This window comes from Talpa occidentalis, unplaced genomic scaffold (genome assembly GCF_014898055.3).
Source record: "Talpa occidentalis isolate TD23 unplaced genomic scaffold, MPIMG_talOcc4v2.1 talOcc4.6, whole genome shotgun sequence".
In the NCBI taxonomy this organism is placed as follows: domain Eukaryota; kingdom Metazoa; phylum Chordata; class Mammalia; order Eulipotyphla; family Talpidae; genus Talpa; species Talpa occidentalis.
Genome location: NW_023604972.1, coordinates 83755394 through 83781266, shown reverse-complemented (window position 1 = coordinate 83781266; position 25873 = coordinate 83755394). Strand labels below are relative to the sequence as shown.

Sequence of the window (25873 nt, the reverse complement as noted above, 5' to 3'; positions counted from 1 at the left end):
GCTTTATTGGTCTTAACTAGGACTTTTAAATGAACAGTGTTGGCAGGAAGATGCAAATGAAAATATAGCAAAGCTTCACTGTTTTATGAAGTGCACAGTTCTAGTACCTGCCTCATTTGTTTTTGTAATGAAAATATTTCTTCCTTGTTTAAAAAGATAAGTGTAACTTAGCCTATTAGTAAGTATGTGTGGGCAGGATTTTTATAATAGGCTCCTGGGTTGTTTTACAAATGTGCCATATTGGCATGTCTTAAAGTGATACCTCAAACACAGTACTTTTTATTTAGAAGGATGAAAGCTAAATCTTCATTAGAACTGATTTTTATTGTATTCAGTATGTAAATTTTATGAAACTTGTTTCTATGAGTAATGTGGAAATTTTTTATAAATGTGAGCATATATATTTATTTGCCTGAAATAATTTGTAGTTTTAAAGCTGGTTTCACACTGAATTTGTGGTTTCACAAGTGACCAATTTAGGGTGTTTCTTTCTTTTACTTAAGTCATAAACCTCAGGAGCAGTGACATAAATTTAGGATTAAGAATTTTATTCTGTACTTTTAAAAATTTCAGAGCCAGGGAGTTGCATCATGAAAGCCTTTGTATAACAATGGAAATTTTATATGGGTAAGCATTTTCAAACACATATTCGTATTGGGTATAAATGTTTCTTACATTTTAATTTCACAGTGATCGTTGTTACTTACTATACTTAGTATTTGGGTATACCTTACTCCCAATAAGTTAAATATTTATTACTGTAGCAGTATTAAAAGTCAACCAGTTATCATGACACAGCACCAAAGATTGCAAGTACCTCACTGTGGTGCAATTATAAATTTTCAAAATGATAACCTACAGACATAGCTGTAGGTACGTTCAGTATGGTGAAATCAGGTAAGTACACATAACTTCACAAGCTAGAAAAGTGTACTGATTCTTCCTTTATCCAGCACCACTACCTGGTATGCCCTCATTAAATAACAGGGGGTCCTCATACCTCCTTATAACATTTGCTTACCATGTTCAGTTTCTAGGGAATTGACTCACTTCCTTATCTAGGATTAAGACCATGGAAACTCTTATACTTCTGTCTTTTCTTTAATTTAAATGATCTTGTTTAAATTGTTAGTTGTTTGGAGAGAAACAGAACTATTAGGTTTTTAAGGGTTTGTTTTCCCTTTGCTATATTTTGTTTTTTATGAAAATGCAGTTTTCTGGTTATCAAGATAAACGATAAGTTTTTTTAAAAGTTCAAAAATTTGGAAAATACTACATACAAAAGGATAGCTTCTTCCTATTAAATGTGTAACATGGTTCAAAATGATAATTGTCATGAAACAATTAATCCAGTTGTTTTACTTCTGTTAATTGTAGAGATTATAAATGGGTATATTAGGTTTATTTTTGGAATAGTTATGCAATAAATAATGCTTTGGAAGAATTACATAAAATTCAGCCATCATTATCTAATATATTGTATGCAAATCAAAATATGTTAATGGTCATTAGTTTTTTTCCTCCCCAGAAACAATCTTGGAAATTATTCTTAAATAATAGTGTGAGAATAGTTATGATGTAGCGAATCTGAATAAAACTCACTTGTTTTTACTGAAGTAATTTTCTTCTAAAGTGATCTTAATATTATAATTAGGATCGCATGCAAATCTCACTAATCTATTTTAGGAGAAAATTAATGAAATTTCCTCTCAGGCAGTTATAGCAGAGGGTACTGAATTAAATAGTAAAAATTCAAAAGTCCAACCCATTCTTTATCACCCACGCCTCTTGGCCTCCCTCCTCCGTCCTTTCCTCTGTTGCCCCTCTTCCTTCTGTTAACCATTAAATTCTTTCACTAAGCTCAAGAATTAGTCATGCTATACTTTTCCTATGTATGCTTTTTCTGGTTATTTATATTCCAAGGATGATTAAGACATTCACTTTCTGACTTATTTTACTTAATATAATCACCTCAAAGTCCATCCGTTTTATCCCCAAAGTCACAATTTCATCCTTTTTTCAGAGATGTATAGTATTCCATTGACTATTCCACAATTTCTTTATCCATTCATTTGTTGAAGGGCACTTAGGTTGGTTCCATGACATGGCAACTGTGAAAAAGATTTAACCTTTCTAGCTACCTGCGTGACCTTCAACAAAGTGATTTATCTTCTCTGGGCCGTTGTATCTTTCATTTATAAAATATTGTATCAAATTTTCTCTGAGATCCCTTGAGTCCTTAATATGTATGGTTATATTACATTATAAATTATTACAGATGAGTATGTAGAATTCTGTGTTGATAAAGGCTGAATTCATTAATGTAACTTAATCTTATTTATAGAGATAATTGATATTTGGTTCACATCCTTACCACTGAAAATATATCATTTTCACTAGATGGAGATGGGATTTAGATTTAGATTTAAATCTGTAACCACATTATTTGAGTAATTTGACATTACTGCTTTTGGGCTGATGGACCTACTCCTCATTAGTATATCTTATGTCATCTGTTGACTAGACTCTCAGTAAAATATAGCTATTTGTATCTTTAGTTCCCTAAGACCAAAACATCAATCAATAAATAACTATAAGTCTATATTTTCTACTCACTCTATATTAAATTATAAAACCCTAGGTCACCTTTGATTAAACTGGCTTGAGAAGTTATTTATAGTGTTGATTAAATGCCATGAGTCATTTCATTAACAAATATTGAATGCCTAGTATGGCAACTACTGTGCAAAGTATTGAGGATACAGAGATTAACAGAACACATTTGTTTCTCTGTAGGAGTTCACAGTTTAGTTGGTAGGAGAAACACCAGAACATATCATTTGATAAATACAGTAGTTAACCTGAAAATGGATTTGTAAAATACAGAGGGTCACCTAACCTAGTCTGCAGAAGTGAGAAGAGGCTACCTGGAGAAAGTAATGCCTAAATTGCATTTGAATTGACAATGAGAAGGTGGGGGTTTAGATGGTTTTGATAGAGTGGGTACTATGAACTTGTTTAAAGCCACAATGGAAAAAGCTCAGAGGGTGGAGCTGTTTCAGGGAGTCCAAGCAATATGGGAGGCAAGAGATGGTAAGAGTTTATACTATCATTCTAGATCCTCAGAGAATAAGACAAAGGTCTGTGCTTCATGTTAGGGAGCTTGGACTCCAGTCTGTCAGCAATGAACCATCATCAGAGAGTTTAAGGAAAGACATGCCTTTTGTTGGGGTTTCACCCATTTCAAAATTCAGTTCCACATTTTTTTAAAGATGAAGTTGTTTCCATTAAAAGGCCATGTGGAAAATAATTGGAATTGTTTATTTTCCATTATTACTATTCTTCTAGTCCCAGTTTCCTAAGATCTGATTACTATACCAAAAATTACAGTGATTTAAAGCTACTGTATTTTTGCAGACACATCCCCAGAATTACATGTACAAATTATGTACACCCTTTGAAATGTGTTTTTTTTTATTTAATTTTAGATTATTTCTGACTGTTAAATTCTGTTGGTACATTTAAAATTTGTAAGGTCCGAATATTTGAAATCTTGTTTGTAATGCACAGACTGTACTGTGATTTGATAGGAGTTCTTGCTTATTATAGTAGGTAGTCTCAATCTATGAAGCACAGCTGCTTTAAAGTTACAGTGGTTAAACCTTTAAAGTTTGTCCAGTGGTTAAACCCTGTGGCTCTCCCTTAGATAACCTAACTCAGCAGGAAGAGCTTCAAGGACTCCAGCTGATAATAGTACTTCCGTTTTCCTGTGTGGCTGGTACCCCCAAACAGTAAGTTTCTTATTCCAGAGTGATAATAATCCTTCTTGCAAAGTCCAAAGTCTTCTGACCTCATTTGTCTACTCCCAACTCTCCTAAGAATATATTGAAGAGTTGCAGAGAATTTGGATGACCCCCTAGGACACACCCCAAGATACATCCAGCCATGCCCAGCCCCATGTGCCTGACCCATAGCTTAGAAATCTGGGGGAACCATCTTCTGACCCTGAGTCTCTAAATGTTCTACTTCTTGTGTTATATGTGGAATCTGCCTTTAGCCTTGAGAAACAAAGTAGAATGGTACTAGTGCCTTATAACTAAACTTGCTTAATCTAGATTTTCAACTGAGGCAACATCTAGTGAATAATTATTAATATCTGTGTATTGAGGTAGCCTATTTTCTAGAACTTTTCTAAAATCAGAGTTGGATAAAAGATCAAGAAGCTCTCACATATGCTTTGTGTTTTCACAAAAATAATTCTTTGCTTCTGTGACCATACAAAATATCATTTTTATAACAGATATATTTTAACTTTAAAACTTTACACATACTTTAAGCAATTTTAATATTTAAACATGGGCAAAACTGACCATGCTTTTTTTTTTTTTTTAATGTGAAATCCATTACAAGCAGTAGGACATTGCAATGATATCTGGAACAAAACTTGTCAATATAGCTACATAACACCGTGTAAATTTAAGTTAATTAAAATAAAAATATTTTTTCAGTTACATTAGCCACATTTCAAGTTCCCAGTAGCTATGTGTGGCTAGCAGCTACCATACCAGACAGTGCAGATAGAGCAGGAACATTTCTATCATCACAGAAACTTCTAGAGTACAGTGCTGGTCAAGAAAATGTACTAAGTTCTTGGTAGAGATTTTGACAATCTAATGATAAAAAGTTTCTAAACCTCAGCTTTGCATGCCTAAGAGCAATAGCGCATCCCCCCTTTTTTTTTTCACAGACAAGAAAAGCTGTATTTCAACACATTTCAAAATGCTAGTCTTCCAATTATAGAAATTTTACACAATAAATATATTCAGCTTAAAAGGAACACATTTTTCCCACTGTACTCCATTATAAGAATCAGGCTTGTGTTCTTATATTAGAAATCACACTTTACTAGTTAATGTTTTATTAACACCATAGCCTTAGGTAGGACCAGAAAACATGTCTGTTTTGTGACTTTCGTACTAAAAATTTCTTAGGAACTATCAGTGAAAGAACTTTGTTACAATTGTCCCACTGTAGGCAAAAAATAATTATTAGATTATACATTGTGATATATTTTGTTATTTAATGTTAGCTTCTATAAAGGCAATGTATTGTTTATGTACCTAGCAAATCCTCTTTTAAAAAGGCATGGCTGGTTTCTAAGACTTAACAACATACCACCTCCAGTCCCCAAAATTTACCTACCAGTACCATGTCTTATATAAATAACTGCCTCTATCAAAAAATTGTGAAATGCTGGTAATATGACATAAACCTCTCCTTGTTCCTCACTGAGATAAGTTTGCTTGTGTGTTATAAACTCCTTAATGTCTCCTGAAATATTACCATAATTTCATGTAGCGGAAAATACATTATTTAGCAAATAAAAGTAAACTTATGCACATGAAAATTTACCATAAACCTTAGTGGGTATTTAATAAATTAGTTGAAGGATCAAAAATGTGGCTGTCTTGCTTTGTGAATGGCAAATTTTTGAAAAGTAGCTATACGCTATATTTGAAATTCACTATTTGTACTGTTCTGTCTCTCCAGTGAACTTGCACAACATGAAAATTTTAGTTAATAACCAATGTTGATTTGTGCTGTGTCCATTGTTTTTTCTTGAATTATATCATCAGCTTCATAGGATGTTTCATTTGTTGAATTTGATGCGACATTTGAATTTGGGAGTTTGGTTTTTCTGTTTGAGTTGCCTGCAAATACACAAAACAAAAAAATAATTAGAAATATGAAAAAGAATTATAAATTCAAGAGGTAACATACTAGTTTTCAAGTCTCAATTGTGCACAAATATAAGTACTCTTTCTTGACTAAGGGTATGGCATGATGGTAGTATAAATTGGTAGGTTTTTCTGGTGTTCCTACTTTTTAATGCAATTTTAACAGAAATTTTTTATTTCATTGAAAGTGCTCAGGACACAGTGTTAAGTGAAAGGATGGAAAGTTGCTAGCAATACAATAGTATTTATTTAGTACTTATAACAATACCAACTTCTCTGTGTTTAAAGTCCTTGAGGATAAAATCTGAACTTCTTGATTAGGTTGAGGACTGGCCCTGCTTCCCTCTCCTGGCTCAGCTTGCCCCGTTTCCTTATATTTAGCTTGAGATGTACAGAAATACCGACAGTTTCCTCAACTTGCTCTCTCTCTCTCTCTCTCTCTCTCTCTCTCTCTCTCTCTCTCTCCACTCTTCCTGCTGCCTGTGCCCTTACTCCAACCTCCTTTGTGTAAATAACTTACTTTTCATTCATGTTTAGAAAACTGCTACAAGGAAGATGGACTCATTGGTCAAGATCCTCCACCATTAGAAATACTGGTTTCTCTTTACGCCATCAAATGTCTTCTTGATTGGACTTTTCAAATTTTTTCCTTTAGGTAAGTCAGAGCATCACCTTTAAATATGTTAGTACTGTCTGGTTTTTCCAATTCATAAATAATTTTATTGGGAATTTTCTAGGACCAAGAAGAATTCTATTATGGGCTGATTTCATATCAATCTTAAAAAGGCAGTATTATCTACAAGTTTTGAAAGATGATGTCTCACTATAGCTCCCTCCCTACCCATAGGACTGAAACAAACATGATATTGTTCTCTGGGCTGATATAAAATATCATATACTTAAAAATGTAAGGCCTATAGTAGTATAGTATATGGCTCTATCTCATTACTTTTTTTTTTTTTAACTTTCTCATGGTAAAATAAATTGTTTAATGTTGAACTTCCAAATAGCTAATCATAATGTTTCAACCATATAATTTGGTTTTTAAAAGTTAATTTGTAGGCACAAATTGTAGGCATAACATTTTTTAGCCTAGCAAGAAAGCTGTTTAAAATAAATGTAATAGGCAAAAGAATGAAGCTACATTGCTACCTCACAGCATGCACAAAAAACCAACTCAAAATGGATTAAAGAATTGGACATGAGACTTGAAACCATGAAATATATAGAAGAAAATATAGGCAAAACACTACATGGCATACATCTCAGTAACATCTTTAAAGACACATTCCCCAAAACAAAGAAAGTGAAGTAAAAGATAAACAGCTGGGATTACATCAAACTAAAAAAGTTTCTGTACAGGAAGAGACACTAATCAAAACAAAGAGACACCACACTGATTGGGTGGAAACTTTTGCACTCCATACAACTGATAAGGGACCAATCACAAAGATCTACAAAGAGCTCACGTGTCTCAATAAAAACAAACAGTCAAAAAGTGGGCAGAACTAAAAAGACACTTCTCCAAAGAGGAAATGCAAATGGCCAACAGGTATATGAAAAAATGTTCAACATCACTTAAAATCAGGGAAAATATATATAACAATAATAATAAAATTAAAAAAAATATATCAGACAACCATAAATCAGAGACATTCTGCAAGAGAGGGGGAAGAAGAGGGACCAAAATAGGAGCGAAGCGCACAAGGGACTATGGTGATGGTTCATGGGTGACTTGGTGGTGGGAATACACATAAAAGGAGAAAGCCTATACGCATACATTGTACAAAAATGAACAATGATGTCAAATACACACACACACACATATATATATAATTTAAATAAGGTAAAATAAATGTTATAGGGACAGCTGGCATGAAAATGTGATAAACTGATAAATTCTCGACTTACTTGCAAAGTAGATTTGTTTAAAAGATTCCTTTTTAAAGCTGCTAAACATTTAAGTAGTGGAATATATACTGTGTAGGAGCCTTTGAAACTTTCTTCTCATACAACTTTTGAAAAGCAAATTAAAATGTTTGTAGGTTTATCTTGAATTTGTGTTGTATTGTTTATACTCTTTGGTATAGGCAAAGTTCAATGATAAGGATATAATTTGTAATTTGTTTTCATAATGTGGATAATATTTGTCTCATAAAAGCATTTCTTTAACCACCTAAAATTTTAATGTTTTATTGGAATTGCTGAAAGTTGTAACACGGTAAGGTTGATAATTCAAGTCCTTCATGTTTTCTAATTTTTTGCTTACTTAAATTTATATCAAACTTTCAAGATTTTTCTTTCAACCTTATCCCATACATTTTTTGTTTTTGACTTTTTTTTATGGGAAATAAACTCCATAAGGTATTTCTTAACCTAGTTATTTTGAGACTCTCTCTAAGTCATCTCCATCCTGACTGCTCTAATTTCTATTATATATTATTCTGGCAACAACTGAGTTTATCTAATCTGCTGCCCTCTGAGATTCAAAGGCTTACAAAAGTAGTTTCCAGTGTGATAAGATTTGTCTTCACTTAGGACCTGTAAAGAATTCTCCAGCGCTGACTCACTATTTAGTTGGATACTGGATCCTTTCAGCCAGTGAAAATACAAAGATCATTTCTTAGATTGGCTTCTTAAGGCAAGGCAATTCCCTTGCCAAAACCAATTTGCTACACAAACAAGATGTGTCACAAACACCACTAACATCATTTGAAGCAGGAGCTTTGATTTGCAAGTTAACATGCTTATAAAAATTGAAAGGTGCTTTCAGTGTTTATCTCTGGTAAGCCTGAGTAGTTGGACATAGGGAGTAACAACTGCAGTGAGTGGGGTTGTAGTGATAAGGCGCAGTCAACCTCATCGCTTTGGAAGGATTTTTTTTTTTCTTTTTAAGTTCTACTTACTGATTGGCTTAACTGGAATGATTTTAAGGAAAGAAAGAAAAGTCTCCCTTTCCCTAGTTTTCCTTTATTAAATAGAAACTAATTTCTTAACCAACAAAGTAGGAATAAAACAACTGCTTCATTTCTGTGACGAGGTTACAAGATGTATTCAGCTTTAAGATATTTGTAATACCATTGAACTTCCAAGGGATTTATTACACACAAATGGTTTTTCTTATTTAATTCCTCCTTTGCTTTACCTGATTGCAGATTGCAAAGATTCAATGTCACTTTTTTCAGAGTTGACATTAGTTACTCTTTTTTGCTGCTTGCTTCCGATTTTCATTCTGTTTTGTGATGTGGTCATCATATGTAAACGTTTCTTTAATTTTATACTTCTCAGACTGGCATTTAAGGTTTTGGCCTTTGCCAAAATTAAAAAAAAAATTCATATTGATCATTTAAATCAAATTGGTCAAACAAAACCTTTCCAGCTCTCATCATCACAAAGTCGGCCAATGTATTTTTTTTCTGATATCTTAAATTTTACCTTCATTTTCAGAACCATTCCTTAGGGATTCATTTTTCTATAACTCTTCAATAAATTCTGCTCTTCCCTGCCATTTCAAAATGTCAAAAAAATACCAGCGATCTCTGCAGGTTTTCATTTCCTGCGCTAAGTTTTCCTGCTACTCTGCTTTTATCCTCCATCGTCTGTATCACCATTGTATTGTATCAGCAACAACAGCTGCTAAATACTAGTCAGATGGCTCACTTTATTATTCAGTAGAAAATCTGCATGTCCCAATCATATAGCAGTTCTTTCTGGTGAAAGTAAACAACTTTAGATTTGCACCCGAACCATGTTCTTTGTAAGAGAGTATTCCGCCTTTAAATTTGGTGCAATGCACAAGGACTGGATCTCAGTTAAATGGTGAAATGAGCAAAACTTGCCTAATGACCTGCTGATCTATTGACCTCTCCTTTCTTCCATGCCCAGCCTTTTCCTCAAGGATATAGAGATATTTTATGTAAATACAGTTAAAATTTCACTGTGAGAGTTAGAATCTTAGATGTGTCCTTTTGCTTTATTCATCCATTAATGACAAAGGCAGCTCTATTCAGAAATGTTTTTCCTACCCTATTTTTTCCACAATTGCCCCCTTGTCTGCATTGTTAAATTCTTGCAACCATTGAGCATTAACATAGCTCACAAAGGAATGGGCTTTTATTGTGCTTATCCATCAGGAACTATAGTTGCCTAACCCTGCACACCCAGGAGGACTCACAATTACTAAATGTAGCAGTAACTCTACTGAGCAATTTGATTTTCTACATTCTAAAAATAAAAACAGTTCAAGGAAATTCCAGGCTCATTATTTTAAGTATAAAGGTCCCTGTAGGAGACACAAAGTGGCCTTTTCTTCCATTGAGTTCAAACTGCTCCATCTTGAACTAAGATCTCAATAGTTCTTAAAGTTTTTCTGAAAAACTGTTAGAAAGAATGTAGTATAAAACAACTTGACAGCCTAATTAGTAAGAGTTTTGAGCAGAGTTTTGTTGAAGGGGTGTTAAGGCTACTAAGAAAAAAATAACTCCTGAAGTCATCTATAAACTTAGTACAAAAACCATAAAAATACCACTTGCACTCTAAAAATTTGATAATGTAAATTTAAAGTTTACCTGGAAATCTGAACATAGCAGAAGGAGCTACGAAACTCTGAAGTGTAATGGGAAGGAGCAGAGAATCTTGTCTAATCAGTTGCTAAATTAAAGTTACAATAATTTCAAAGTACATTATTAGCTTAAGAATAAACAAGCTCATCAATTTAACAAACAAAATGTCTGAAAACAGATCCCAGTATCCACAAGAATTTAGTTTATGACAAAGGTGACATTTTAAATTGGCAAAGGAATATATATATTTGGGGGGGGGGCAATTAAGTCATTATTTAGAAAACAAAGGCAGATTCCTACCTCACCTTTTATTCCAAAAGTAAAGCTCCAGGGCTATTAAATATTTCAGTGCCAAAAAAATGTATTAAGAGAAAACATAGGTGAATGTGTTTATATATTATAGCAAGGCAAAAGCTCTCTAAGTAAGACTAAAGGGAAAAACTTGTGCAGTGAAAAGTCATCACATACAAAATTGAAAGGTAGCAACTATGGAAAACATTTGCAATAAATGCAAAAAGAATTTAGTTATTATATGGAAATTTCTTATGAAGCAATGAAAACACCAATAGAAAAATGTGTGTAAGATATAAGTAAGCAATTTACCACAAAAGAAGTCAGGACAAGTATGAAAATGACTATTCTTACTCCAAATAAGATGAATTTAAAATAAAACTTATTTTTCTCAATGAAATAAGTAAAATGCATATCTTTTGAAGTAATAATACCCATGAAGTTGACAACTTATGGCCAAAGACTTGATACATGCTCATACCTTGATAAGAAATTCCACTTAGGATTTATGCTAGGAAAATATTTAGATGTTCAATATATGTGTACTAGAAAAAAAATGGTAGCTACTTCAAAATCAGTCATAAAATTTTGTATGCCTATAATTTGGTTTTTAAACACCATTTCTAACTGAAATGAGCCAGGCTTCTTACAAAATGGCAGATTCTAGGGCTGGAACAGAAGAAGTATAAAATGCCCTAGAACAGCTTGTGTCAGAGAGCAGAAAAGTGCTTTAAAAGATGATGTACATGGGCCTCCACAGTGGCGCAGTGGTTGAGCGCTGAGTTGCGAAGCTGCCCGAAGCCTCTGCAGCACTGCCTGCAGCCTCTGCAGCTCCGGTTGGATCCCCGGCCACCGGGCGAGAGTCCCACATGGGGCGCAGACCTCTCCTGCCCGCCCACTACTCCCCTCAGCGGTGTACTTCGTCAGTCTGCCTGTTCTGTTCCCCTCTCTGGCTCTGGTGAATTCTCTCACCCTTCCGCACTTCTGACTGTACCCAGTGCTTGCATAAATAAATAAATAAATCTTTAAAAAAAAAAAAGATGATGTACATGTTTCTAAAGGACACGGGATAGAATTTAAAGGTGCTCCACAGGCCAGATCTGAACACATTAAGGCTAAGAATAGGTAGTACAGTAGACCCCCTGCATTATGATACATCTTTCATATTAACATTTAAATCACTTTGTGATTTAATATTCACATTATGATTGCCGCCAACTAGACTATGGGGGAGGCATTTTTGGGTGAGGAATCTGAGTAACATCATATAAGCCAATCACTGGTGTTTATCAGTTTAATTAACTTTGCCATGTGAATCCCCTAGGTTCTTTGTTTAGTATAGAAATGCTTTGTTATTTCAGTTTTTGTGTATCCTTTCATACAAATGATTGTTGAATTGCATAAAAATATTGTACAATCTTAATCATGGGTCTTAGAGAGCATATTAAAAGGGGATTTTCAATTAAATTGAAGAAATTATTTTTAAAAAGCACAACGATGGGGTAAAAGTTAATGATTTAGTATTAGGATGTGGTTTTTCCCACCCATTCCATTAGCAAACTCTGGTTTTGAAATAACCTTTTCCAATTTGAATTATTTTTCATTTCATCTTTTTAATGTCAATAAAAATGAAATTCCCTCAATATTTTGTGGTTTATTTTGTTGTATAAATTATAGCCTTATGCAAAGATAAACAGCTGGAACTACATCAAATTACAGAGCTTCTGAATAACAAAAGAGACAGCAACCAAAACAGACACCCCACCGACTGGGAGAAAATTTTTGCACACAACACTAATGATAAAGGACTGATCACAAAAATCTACAAAGAGCTGAAGAGTCTCAACAAAAACAAAGTAAATAATCCAGTCAAAAAATGGGCAGAAGAACTAAAAAGGAACTTCTCCAAAGAGGAAATGCGAATGGCCAACAGGCATATGAAAAATTGTTCAGCATCACTTGTAATCAGGGAAATGCAAATCAAAATTACAATGAGATACCATCTTATGCCAGTGAGAATGGCACATAAAAAAACTAGCAACAACAAATGTTGGCGAGGATGTGGAGAAAAAGAAACTCTTCTGCACTGCTGGTGGGAGTGCAAATTGGTCCAACCACTATAGAAAGCTGTGTGGAGATTCCTCAACCTGCTAAAGATGGAGCTTCCATATGATCCAGCAATTCCACTCCTAGGTATTTACCCAAAGGAAACAGAATCATTAATTCAAAAGGGCACCTGCACCCCTGTGTTTATAGCAGCACTATTTACAATAGCTAAGCTATGGAAACAACCCAAATGCCCAAAAATAGATGACTGGATCAAGAAGATGTGGTACATATACACAATGGAATATTACTCAGCAATCACAAAAGACAAACTCATGCCATTTGCAGCAACATGGATGGAGCTGGAAGGGATCATGCTCAGCAAAATAAGCCAGAAAGAAAAAGAAAATACCAGATGGTCTCACTCATAGCTGGAATTTAGAAAACCTAAATAAGGGACCAGGAAAAAGACTAATTATAATAAAAGTAAAAATCAAAATCAACAAGCAACTATAAACCAGAGACACACTATGGGGGGGAGGAGTAGAGGAGGGATTACAGTCAAAATAAGGGGTGTGGAAATTGTATGGGGAATATAACCAAGATGAAAATGCATACATTGTGCAAAAGTGAGAAATGATGTAAAAAATACATAAAAAAATTACAGCCTTATGTAAACTTAGTTATGTGCCACAATATTCAAATTATGCTGTTTTAGAACAAATTACCCAATGCTAATGCATTATTGAGTTCACATTATGGTAGGCACTATAAGATCACACCCGTAGAATGGATTAGTGTTGTAACCAGGGCTCTATTGTAGTAGAATGTTTTAAAATAAAGAATCTGAGTCCATATAAATATTAATTTGTAAAACCTAATACCTACATAAATACAAAAGAAGGGAACACACTCCCTCATAGTAGGCTAATAACTAGTAAATGTTAGGAATCATGAGAATAGAAAATCAACATTTTACAACTGCCATAATAATAATTCTGATTTTATTTTGAAATGTTGAATGAAAAAAAATGCCAAGAACCATCAGTGGGGTGGCTGAAAGTTTGAGAAAGAACAGGATATTTCTAAGTGTCAGAGTACCTCCCAACAGATTACTTAGTAATGACTTAGTACTTAGAATGAAGAGAAAATCGTGACTCTCCAATGGATGAATACAGCAAAAACAACCTTAACTAAAGAATCCAAGATAACATCTCTAGTTATAGAACAAATCAATATTATGTACTCCCTGATATTATGCCCTGAGAATATAATTTCTGTGGTATTCCTGTCAAAATGTATAATCAGACGAACTTAAATCAAGCACTATTATACAAAATAACTAGCTTTTACTTTTCAAAAATGTCAAGATCATAAAGGACAGAGGCTGAGAATTAAAGAATACTGAAGAAATATGACTGATTGTAAGCTGTAATTCTGGACTAGACCCTAGATAAAATAGCTATTAAAGATACTGGCAAAACTTGACTATGAACTGCTGATTAGATAAATATTATTATATTTTGTGACTCTGATAAATGTACTATAACTATGTTAAAAAAAAATCCTGTCCTGGGCCTCCCAGGTGGCGCAGCGGTTGAGCGCTGGGTTGTGAAGCTGCCGGCGACCTCTGCGGCGCCGGTTCGATCCCCGGCTGCTCCCCGGCCACCTGAGGAGGGTCCCACATGGCGCGCAGACCTCTCCTGCCACCCGCTGCTCCCCTCAGCAGTGTACTTCGGTCCTTCTGCCTGCTCTGCTCCCCGCTCTGGCTCTGGTGAATTCTCTCACCCTCCCGCGCTTCTGACTGTACCCAGTGCATGTATAAACAAAACAAACAAACAAATAAATAAATAAAAAAAAAACATGCCTCTATTAAAAAAAAAAAAAAAAATCCTGTCCTTAGGAAAAAATATACTAAAATATTTGTGGCAAAAGGCATGATATCTGTAAATTATTTTCAAATAATATTTATTATATATACACAGAAACCCTATGACAAGCAAATGAGGCAAAATATTAACAATTAGGATATCTGGAAAAATATACTACCTTCTCTACTTTCCTTGCAACTTTCTGGAAGTGTGAAATGATTTTTAAAAAAGCATTACATGCCACTAAGACAATAAAGTAGGACCATTAAAAGTGATGGCAAAGGTATTTATTGGCAAAGAAAGATGTTAATATTGTTCGGTGAAAAACAGTATAAGATCCACCTCCTCCCCATCTTATTGATCAGATAGATAGGTAGGTAGGTAGGTAGGTAGATAGATAGATAGATAGATAGATAGATAGATAGATAGATAGATAGATAGATAGAAATGAATCCATGAAAGATATTTACCATAATAATAACATCCCTTTGTGGTGGGAAAATGGGTGACATGATTTGTTTGTTTCTCTCTATTTTCTAACTTTCCCACCATGGAAGTGAATTGAAAGAAAGGTTTTATTCTCAGTGAATTGAGGTGGTTTCCTAAGAAGAAATATAGCAGACTATTCTGAGCCAGTCTAAGTCCTGTTTTGTTCAATGACAGAAAAAAGCAATTTATGATCTTCAGAATTGCTTTCTTTCTCAGTATTCTACATATAACTTATGTTTTTCTCCTAGAAAATTATGCCTTACTGCTGATCATTTCACCCTTTTTCATTTCTCTCTCTCACCCTTACAAAAAAGACCTCCAAACAGGCTCAATGTTGTCTTTACAACTCTGGTTTTTTGTTTGTGCCAAGCAGCACTGCTAACAGCTCCCCAACTGATTTTCATCAAAAATTCCGCTCTCCCCAAGCCCAGAGTGCCAATGGCTACCTAAACTATACGTGAATTTTCTTTATCTTCCTGGAGCATCAATTGTTCTCAGATATGGGAAGAAGATGTTATTTTTAGAGTAAAAGAAGCCATTATATTATTTTGCCAAATCCCCATAAATCTAAAAAATAAAATGGAAACTTCAAATAATTTAAAGCTTGCAAAGCTTAAGTCAAACCTTTCCACTCTAACTCTTAGAATTCAGGAACACGTTCCTTTCTTACTTACCTTTAAGGATTTTTTTTTTTAAAGATTTATTTATTTATTTATACAAGCACTGGGTACAATCAGAAGCGCAGGAGGGTGAGAGAATTCACCAGAGCCAGAGTGGAGAGCAGAGCAGGCAGAAGGACCAAAGTACACTGCTGAGGGGAGCAGCGGGCGGCAGGAGAGGTCTGCGTGCCATGTGGGACCCTCCTCCAGTGGCCGGGGAGCAGCCTGAGATCGAACCAGTGCTGCAGAGGCCAAGGGCAGCTTTGCAACCCAGCGCTCAACCGCTGCGCCATCGGGGAGGCCCTCCTTTAAGGATTTTCTAATGGAAAAGTTTGGGAAGCACGGATGTAAGACAGTCACCCACATTATTGTTCCTCTAGTAGCCTTTCATTCTTTCACATCTTACTAAATGAGCCCTCAGCCTCAGGAGTGCTACTCAGAAAGATATCCCTCGCAACACCATCATCGGCTCAGAACTGTAGGTACAATACTGTACAATTTGCAAGTATTGCTGTTCTTTTAAACACTGGCATCTGAAACATTCATGACTCAAAACACACAAGTTAAAAAGGAGGAAAATGATTACAGACACAATTTAAGGCCAATCAATTGCTTAGCAATAGGACCTCAGTATAAAGTGAGCCCTGGAGGTGGCTCAATTAAACTCTCCAGTCACTACTAGAGACCTGCATTTTCAGGATCAATTCAAAATGTCTAAAGCCTTACATTGTATACACTAAGAAGAATGGAGCACAATAGAATAAGATACACAAAAGAAAAAATCTTGGCCAAAATGGTTTAAAATTAGGTTATTTTAGACTTAGGCTATTATCATTTATAGTGGAAAAAAGGTCCAGTGTCCTGAGTTAGTTTTAGTAACTCCTTTAGACTATACAAATTGCCTGGAATGAACAAGTTTCAACCATAAAAAGTAATGAAAACTAATTTGAGGTTGACTCGAGAGGACGGACAGTTTTGAAAGAAAGGAGTAGTAACTAGGAAAACCAATCTTCTGACTTAATGTTAACTTGTTCCATTATTATGCAAATATTTTATTATGTTCTTAACCTTTAAGGTAGTCTTTCAACAGAATAAGGTCCTGTTTTCTCAATAGCTGGAACACTGGCATCTGTTCCTAAGTGACAGAATTATTGTAATGAAGCAAACATTTATTAACAATACAACAGTATTTTTTAATTATCACTTCAGTGTGTCATTGTCAGATATGAACCATTCTCTCTTTCTATTCCAGTGCCATTAGTTTTATGCCTTTTTTTCTATAGGCTCTCTACTTTATCTGATTTAGTTAAAATCAACCCAAGGGACCAAATCACCTCATTTGAAAGCAGCAGGAAGGCAATGATCATATAAAATTCTGCTTAAAATCAAGCACTCAGGAAAGGTGTATTGAATTAATTTGCTGACCTGATAGATATAATTTCTTGAGAGAGCACATTATAGACATTTCTTTATAAGAAAGCAACCTTATCTAACTACATAGGAAGTGTATTAAATGGATCTCCTTAACCAAATAGCAATAAAACTACAAGTAAATGAATTCTGCTGCTGGGTTTTCAGAGCCAACATGAAATAAAATTTTGGAGCAGTCCTGAGATGAATCAGGAAAAAGAAATATTTAATACACGCATTGTATAGCAGAAGCACAGAATAAAGTGTCTGAAGACTATACTAGAGACAATTAATATGCACCTACGATAGGTATGTGGTGACTATTCATTTCACTCAACAAACATCTTTGAAGTGTTCCTATCACTGGGAATATAGTAGTGAACAAAGCAGGCAAAAATTTCTACTTTTCTGGAACTTTATAGTTGCAGTGTAGAAAAGTTAGATAATGGATAAGTAAAATATGTAGTATATTAGTGGTAAATACTTAGGAGAAAAATAAAATAGGAAAGGGTATGAAATGTTGAGAGTGAGTAGAAAACGCAGATGGAGTGACTGGAGGAAGAACTCCCTGGAAAGGTATCTTTAAAGAAGAGTATCTTTAAAGGTATCTTTAAAGAAAGTGTAAGTTGTGCCTCTGTCAAAGGGAAAAGCATTCTAAACAGTGGTGACTGCATGTGTAAAGGCACCGAGGCAGGAGTCTGAATGCACGGCTAAGTGGCCAATGTGGCTGGCCGGAGTGGTGGACAGGTTTCACAGCTGGCTGCTCATTGGAAAGGGACAACTGAGGAGCAAGGACTGAAGGAAGGAACTATTTGTTTAAAAATACAGATTCTGAATTTTCACTTTTAACAAGTTCCCTAGGTGATTCTTATGCACAGTAAAATTTAAAAACAGCTACTTTGAATTATCTAAGCAATTGAAACAATTTGATTTTACAATCTGATTATCTGATAATCACTAATCTACTGCTTCCATTGCCTGTGGAGAAACTGGGTCTAAGCCCTTGGACTAAATTCAACTAACAGTCTGTCAAATTGACTGTGCAGTCTCCAAACAGTGCTTCAGAGTGAGAGAGAGCTCCAAAGGGATCTTGGTCTCTTGCTCGGTGACCCAGGTCACCCTCTAAGAGAAGATTTCTGAGCGAAGGAAACGAGAGCTAATGCAATCATGAGGTTGTGATGGTATGTTTGATAAGGTCGCAGAACATGTATATTTATGGAAATATAAGTTTTAGGATTTAGCTAAAATAGATCATATGGTAGGGAATTGTTTCTTAAAAAAATAGGTTTCATTTTCTTTTTAAATGGAAGTTATAAGCACTTTCTTATCCTAACATTTATATATTCTACATCTATGCATTTATACTATTCGTATTCCATATACTCCAAGTGTTTATTAAAATATATATTTTAAATATATATCTCAAAATGATTTCATGATTATTGGTTTTTAAATGCACTAATATTCATATTCACAATAATTTAAACAAATCTTTCTGAATGAATTTCATTATGATAATAACCATTTGTATAGCACTTTTTAACTGAAATAACGATAAAGCCCACAAACCATGTAAAAATGTCTTCCTGTTTTACATACACAATACACACACATATAAACACCTATATCTTAAATAGTTTATAATCTATTCAATAACAAAGACTATCTCCTATTTATTTTTCTATTTCTCTCCTACACTTCTGGATTATTTTATATGCCTACTCTGAATTCTGTACACCCAAAGGTTTACAGGTTAATGCTTAACTGACAATTGACTAATCTATAGTAATGCAACACCGAGATATAATTATCAGGTATTTTGTTCCTCTGCTTATTTGAATTCCTTGCCTCCCTCAAAAACAAAATCTAAGAGTTCCAAAAGGATAAAAGCTTTATAACTGAGATATAAATATATACAAGTGGATTTACTGGATCAATTTATTGTTTCACAAAACATTTACATCCTGCTGTTATTTTTCCTTGGGCACTATTTATCTAAGGTATTTCATCCTTAAGGCCTAATTTGAGATGAATCTTTCAAAAGATGTATAAAGAACTGAATTTCTAAAAAAAACATTCATTGTTAGCAGTATGATCAGTTACCTAGGTACAGGTTATGGTTTTGAATAGAATACAGGTCATTGGTTACAAATAATGAACACTAATTACCTTTTTGAATGGAAGAAGTCTCTAGATGTTGAAGTTTAAGGCCATTATCTAATCTCTGAGGTTTTGTATACAGAAATAAATAGCAAAGGACACAGACGCTGATGACAAATGCAAGTAAAACAAGGGCAGCAATTCCCAATCCAATCAGGGCACCAATGCTGAGGAAAACAGAAAAAGCATTATGACTATCACATAAGCTATACAGAAGTTTTAAATATCATTAGTTCTTGTTCGCAGTTTTTCATAACCAAGTTATATTTAGTATAAACAGTTTATGATTGAAATCTATACAGCTCAACTATTTCTACCATCAAATTCTTACTTAGCTTCTCTATACATTTATGCTAATATGAGTATAGAATATTATGTGAATTCATATTACAGGCAAAGGTCACATTATTCTCTAAGGATGAGTTCCAGAGATCTCAATGAAATAAGCTTCTGTTATAATGAAGGAAAGATCAGTTTTGCCAAGATGAATGGAAAAATAGCAACACAAATGTTTACCAGAAATGTAAAACTTTTCTTTTGGAGATGTGTATGTGAGATGTCATTTACTAATATACAAAATCACAATTACTGCAAAAGAGAAGAGAACTTGAACTGAAGGAAAACAATATTTATGAAATTTATGTAAAGTGCAAGTTCAACCTGAGTTTTTCCTTTCTGAAAGGCCACAGCATCAATGACTTCTACCATTAAGGCAGAAACTTTAAAAAATAAACTGTATGTCTGATTTTATGTGCTCTGCACTAATTTGTAACAATTCTTTTCTGATACAGCTGCCCATAAGGATAATTATTTGAGAAATAATACAGTTGTCAGTGAACTGAATACTTATAAATAGAAAGAGGAGTTTGGAAAAAGTCATTGTGAAATACTAATCTGCAAAGATATGGACTTGACTTTCTTGAGCCATATGCATGTTTACATGTGTAAACGTATATAATTAGATTTCAGGCTGCTCAAGAGAAGATATTTCTACTGATTTTCCCATAGTGTCATGCACAGTTAGGCTAGTGTTTAATAGAGTACTTAGCTGTAATGAATGTTCCATAAGTGGAAGTCAATAACAACTGAGAAGTGATTGATTCACTTGATGTAACTGCAAAGTAATCAGCATAGAAAAGTAATGGTCATTGGCATGATCATTAAAAAGTAATAATGTTTTTCATTACCTTTGTGGTTTGTCTTTATTTAGGCTTCTGATGTTTTCCCCAAATCAGGTCCCTGACCAATTCAATGTGTACCAAAAGGAAGGAAGGGGAGAATATAACCAGGGATGCTAGGTGCATTACCCTTTCATTGGGAGGAAGAAGAAAATTAAAAGTGAGGAGCTAAGATCACCCTACTTGTCCTTGATTTGAGAGACAAAGCACCCCTGAAATTTAAAGATTGCCTCCTGAACCACAGATGTGGCTCACAGTTCTACTTTACAAAATGTTGTTACATGCAGATTCTTGAGATTCTTGTGCTTGGCTTATTGATGTCAGCCCAGTCCCCCCAGCCCTGCACGCAAGTGAAGATTCAGTAATCTGGTAAGAGTCAGTATCTAGCTATTTATTTAAACAAGAGCTTGCCCATACTTGGTGCTCTCTCTTCTAAGGGATAGACTCCCTGACTTTGCCAACTCCTCTTTCATGCTTATTTGCACCAAAACTGACTTTTGTAGATTGCATGTGTCAGGGAGGGTTAGGTCAATACCCAAACACATGGGAATATAATTCACTTAATATTATCTGGCACATGGAGCAGAGAGGACAGGTATCTGGAAAGATTCTTGAAATAAGCCAATTTTTTAAATATTCAAAATAAAGTTGTAATTTAGTTAATTTAAAAATAAAATTATGCATTAATTAGATTCAACATTCATACTGTGGACTTTAAATGTGCACAATTAAATAACAGGAAATTTGGAAGGAAAAACAAAAACAGCCTACTATTTCTGCCTTCTGTTATAAAAGGACGTTTTCGTAATCTTGACAAATTGTTTCAGTATTCCAGTTCTACTTTATAGAAATGTTGCTTTAAATAGGCACAATTTTAGATATAAATTCTGAATAAAGATGGTGCTCTAAGAATCACCTAAAATACTTATCCATTTATTTGTAGCCTTGTGCAATAGGCATCATTCTCCTAAATCCTAAGGAAGATCACCTAAGAGGCTAGGGATTAAATGATGGACATGTAGCAGATGCAGAAAATAGAATTATCCTTTCTTCACAGCACCATATGGCAGTTTGCTTTTCAAACCCAGAGGAGGGTCTGAAGCTGCCATCACATTAGTGTTGCAATTCACCTATTAGCAACTTAACTTACCTGGGAGCTATACCTTTCTCCGGCAGCTGCAGCATCTCAGGACAAATGCTAGTGGTGTCTGAAATTTTTTTTTGCAGTTGGACTATTTTAAATTAGGGGTAGAGATAAAAATATGAGGGAAATGAAGCCCTAATATATATATATTATATATATATTATATATATATATATATATATTTTACCTCCCCCATTGTATTCTCAGAGATCTTTAAGTAACAAGACTCTAAGGTTTAACATGGTCAGCTGGGAGCACCAGTTGAAAAAATTTTTCCATTTCCCGAGAACCAAGTTGCATCTCGGCAGTGCCGAATGACGACCCTAACAAGTTGTTTGCTACTTTGTGCCCTCATTTATCTTAGGAAGGTTTCATAGCCTTATCACTTTGGAACTATCAGGGATCTGAGAATTCAGGCACATTTTCCAATTGAGTTTGACTTAAGAGTTGCAGGTCTCTGTTGGAGGTGCTGCCACCATTATTAACACATCCAGAGACTCAGAGCTGGGTTACTGTTATTTTCCAAATGGTCAGATCCTATTCCAGTGCAATACTTCCCCAAATGACAAGAATAGAATTTCTGACATTTTGCACTACTCTGGCACAACACAACTTTGTGCTTGAACTTGTTAATAGGAGGGGCACTCCTTTTGAGGTAATTTTGAAGCTTGTAATACATAAAAATTTATTTTATTGCTTCAAGAAATAACATTTAAAGGCATTTACTGTAGAAATGGTGTGTGTACCAGATTTTGGACTGTGCTAGGACACTGGCAAAAATAATTCTCGTCCTCTTATTAGCAGTCTCTCTTTTCCAGACATGAGCTAACTGATTTTTAAGATACACTGTAAGGTGTGGTGGGTATTTATTTCTATTACCTGTACCCCATTCATTCTCCAGTCCAAATGAAATAATCAAATTCAAAGTTTGCAATCCTTTAAGTGGAATAGGAAAACAGCACTTCTTTTTTTTTCTTTGTGGCTATATCTTTATTTTTTTAATTTTATTTTTATATTCCCCATACAATTGCAACCCCCTTATTTTGACCCCAATCTCTCCTCCCCACCCCCCGCCCCCCATAGTGTGTCTCTGGTTCATAGTTGTTTGTTGGTTTTGATTTTCACTTTCTTATGGTTATTCATTTTCCTGGTCCCTTATTTAAGTTTTCTAGATTCCTGCTATGAGTGAAACCATCCGGTATTTTTCTTTTTTCTTTCTGGCTTATTTCGGATGGAGCTGGAAGGGATCATGCTCCGGGAAGTAAGCCGGAAAACAGCACTTCTTAATGAAAATATCAGCATAAATAATAGTTAGAATAAACAAAACTCCCGTCATCCGAAGAGGAAGAAAGAAAGACTCCACCTCAGAAAGTCTCTTCACTTTTCACTGAGCAAATGGCCCAGGTGTGAGAAACGGGGTGTCCCAGGAAGGTTCTACCGAGTGTGTTATCACAGCAGCTAAAACCCTACCTCTCTGTGGGTCTACAGTTCGGTTCGAGGTTTCTGTCAGATCCTAGGAAAAGAGCAAATTACAAGTCCAATCGCTTGCGCGCGCGCTCACGAGCGCGAGTCCGCGGACACACATGTGCCTTTTTGATATTTTATAGAATACAGCCAACACCCTAAAGAGCCTTAAAAATACTCGGATCGTTGGTTAAAACCATCAAAGCAGTCCCAAAGGAACTCCTTTCTATGCAAATACAGCAACTAAATCAGAAAGATTAAAAACCTCCGGTTTAAATTATCTGCGTGTTTTCTCTCCCTGCCAGCAGAGCCACCTGCCTGAGACAGGTCCCTGGCGGCAGGGCCGGGCAGTGCCCTCGGGGGAGGCGGGTGGGGACCGGAGCGCGGCTGCTGGCGCGCGGCGGGTGCGCCTTGGGCGCAGAGTCCGCGCTACTCCGGCGCGCCTCGCCTGGGATCCGAGGCGGGATCCGCAGCTCTGGCTGCCACAGCCCAACCCTCGCCCGAGGGAGGGCGGCACCGACCGGGTCTGGTCCTCTGGGCAGCTGCGAACCCCGCGAGGTGTCTCCGCTGAGCGGTCACCCGCCCTCGGAGGCTCCGCGACCTTCCGGAGGCACGCGCCCTGGGCGGGTCGCGGGGAGGCGGGCGACCTCCGTCCACCCGGTGTGGCGCTGCCCGGTGCCTCCCCAGCCCTGGGCCCGCCAGCCCCCTGCCCTGCCCACCTGAGGCTCCACATGTAGCTGTGCTTGTAGGGGAAGTAGCTACCCGGCTCGCCGCAGCAGTACTTGAGGTCGGCGAAGCCGCAGCAGTAGCGGAGAGTGGCCCCCTCACCGCGCCGGGGGCACTGGAAGGGCTCCACGAAGCTGTGGTTGAGGCTGTAGTAGCCTGAGCACACGCGGCTGGCCTCGCTCATCGCGGCGGGCGGCGGGCAGGAGCGCGCCTTCCAACTGCACGCGCCCCGCAGTCGGCGCCCACGGAGCCCTCCGCCCAGCCGCGCTTCTTGCGATCTGGGGTCTGGCAGCTTGGGTGTTCAGCTTTAGCTGCCCCCCTCTGCCTTCTCTCCTCCCCCTGTCCACATGGCGTCTGGTCGCTTCACTCTCGCTTCTCTCTCTGACGACTGAGCGGTCCTTGTCTGCTGGTGTCTGGCCCTGACTTCTTGCGCTCCCTTGTCTGCTCTCTTCACTCTCTCCTGACACCCCCTCACTTTCCCACACTCCACCAACCGTCCCGGAGACTTAGTTGTTTTTCCCCACGCTTTGAGAAAAAGAGATTTCGCCTGAAGAAAATAGTAGAGGTGAGAACATGTTTGCAATCTGGACAGATGCAGCTGGAGTAGTTCTGACAGGGCAGGTGAATTCCAGGCCAACGGCGGGGCTGGGGTAGCTTTTACCTACTAGAGCCATTACCCCAGATCTGGGGTGGAGGGCAGCCTAGAAGACACTCAGCTACCAGCGGGGGTGGGTATTGAGAAGTACCCCTTCTTTGTGAATTACACCTGAACCAGTAAAATCTTTCAATTTAAAAATTGAAGACAAGTAACAAGATTTCCTCCAAAGACTAGCCATGCATTCAGTGTTCAGTTAAACGATCTGGGAAGGAAAGGCAAGAGAGTCAGATTAAGAACGTGGGAACTCTCAGGAGAGGCAGGCAAGAAGAGGAGGCAAATCAAGCAGAAAGGGACCTGCCATCAGCAGAAGCTTCCCTGTGCTCTTTTGTCTGGTATTCTCATTTGGGTGCTTCATTTGCTCACTGTAGATGCTCTTTGTAATAAGTCAAGCAATACTTCTAGCATGTAAAGAAGAAAATAATAGCCTCGGATGGGAGAGCAGAGACTAGAACATGAACAAAATTTCTGAGCTAGAGCGTCATTCCTTCCTCTTGCTGGTCGGCTTCCGTCCCTTGGCCAAACAGCTGATTAGATGCAGGAATCATGAATTTTAACTTGTGGGGTGCTGGACTTTTTTGTAATTTCTCTCTTCTGGGGATGCTATTCAGTGACTTGGAAACAGTTGGAGCTTTCAGGTGTACTTTTAAGCTTTGTTAGACTGGAGGATTAAAATTTCCCCATGACTCAGGCGATACCCTCTGAGTGCTCTATTGGCCACCTTGGAAATTAGGAGACTTGCCATTCGGAACTGCTGGAAACAAACCATTCCAGGCCTTGTGGGTTGATTGGTCTCCAGTAATTTCATTATAGGTGTATATACTATTATACACTGGTGATTGCTCTCTCTCTCTCTCTCTCTCTCTCTCTCTCTCTCTCTCTCTCTCTCTCTCCTTCTCTCTCTCCTTTCTTTTTTTTTTTTTTTTTTAAGATTTATTTATGTATGCATACAAGAGCTGGGGTACAGGCCAGAGGTGGATGGGGGGGAGTAAAAGGATTCACCAGAGACAGAGTGGGGAGCAGAACAGGCAGACTGACTGAAATACACTGCTGAGGGGAGCAGCGGGCGAGACAGGAGAGGTCTGCTGTGCCCTTTGGGCAGCTCCCTGGCCGGGGATCGAACTCATGCTGCAGTGGCTGCGGATGGCTTCATAGGTTGCATTTAACCCCTTGTGCCACTGGGATGGCCCTCCTCTCTCTCTCTCCTTTCTTCTCCTACTCTCTTCTCCCTCATACTCTGTCTTGCTACCTCCGGTTATCAGGGATTCCCTGAACTCCCAATTCTGTCTTCTGAACCTTAAGCAGACCCCTAGGCTCCCTGTTCTACAATCTGGAAATTCTCTTAGGCACTGAGCTGGGGTGATCATAACACTCACCTAGTCTGTTTTTCCTCCCTTGGGGATTACTGTCCTGTACCTGCTGGTATCTAGGGTCAAAACATATTGTTTCTATATTTTGTTTGTTTAGTTGTTTCAGGCAG

General features: G+C 36.8%; 1 protein-coding gene across 1 annotated transcript; it reads right to left on the bottom strand.

Moving 5' to 3' along the window:
• Positions 1-5368: 5368 nt before the first annotated feature.
• On the bottom strand, positions 5369-23922 carry SHISAL2B (shisa like 2B). Its single transcript, XM_037529532.1, has 3 exons — positions 23732-23922; positions 19236-19393; positions 5369-5711 (listed from the first exon to the last, which is right to left on the bottom strand). The coding sequence occupies exons 1-3, from the start codon at positions 23920-23922 to the stop codon at positions 5578-5580; spliced, it is 483 nt and encodes a 160-aa protein (XP_037385429.1). The 3' UTR covers positions 5369-5577.
• Positions 23923-25873: the final 1951 nt, after the last annotated feature.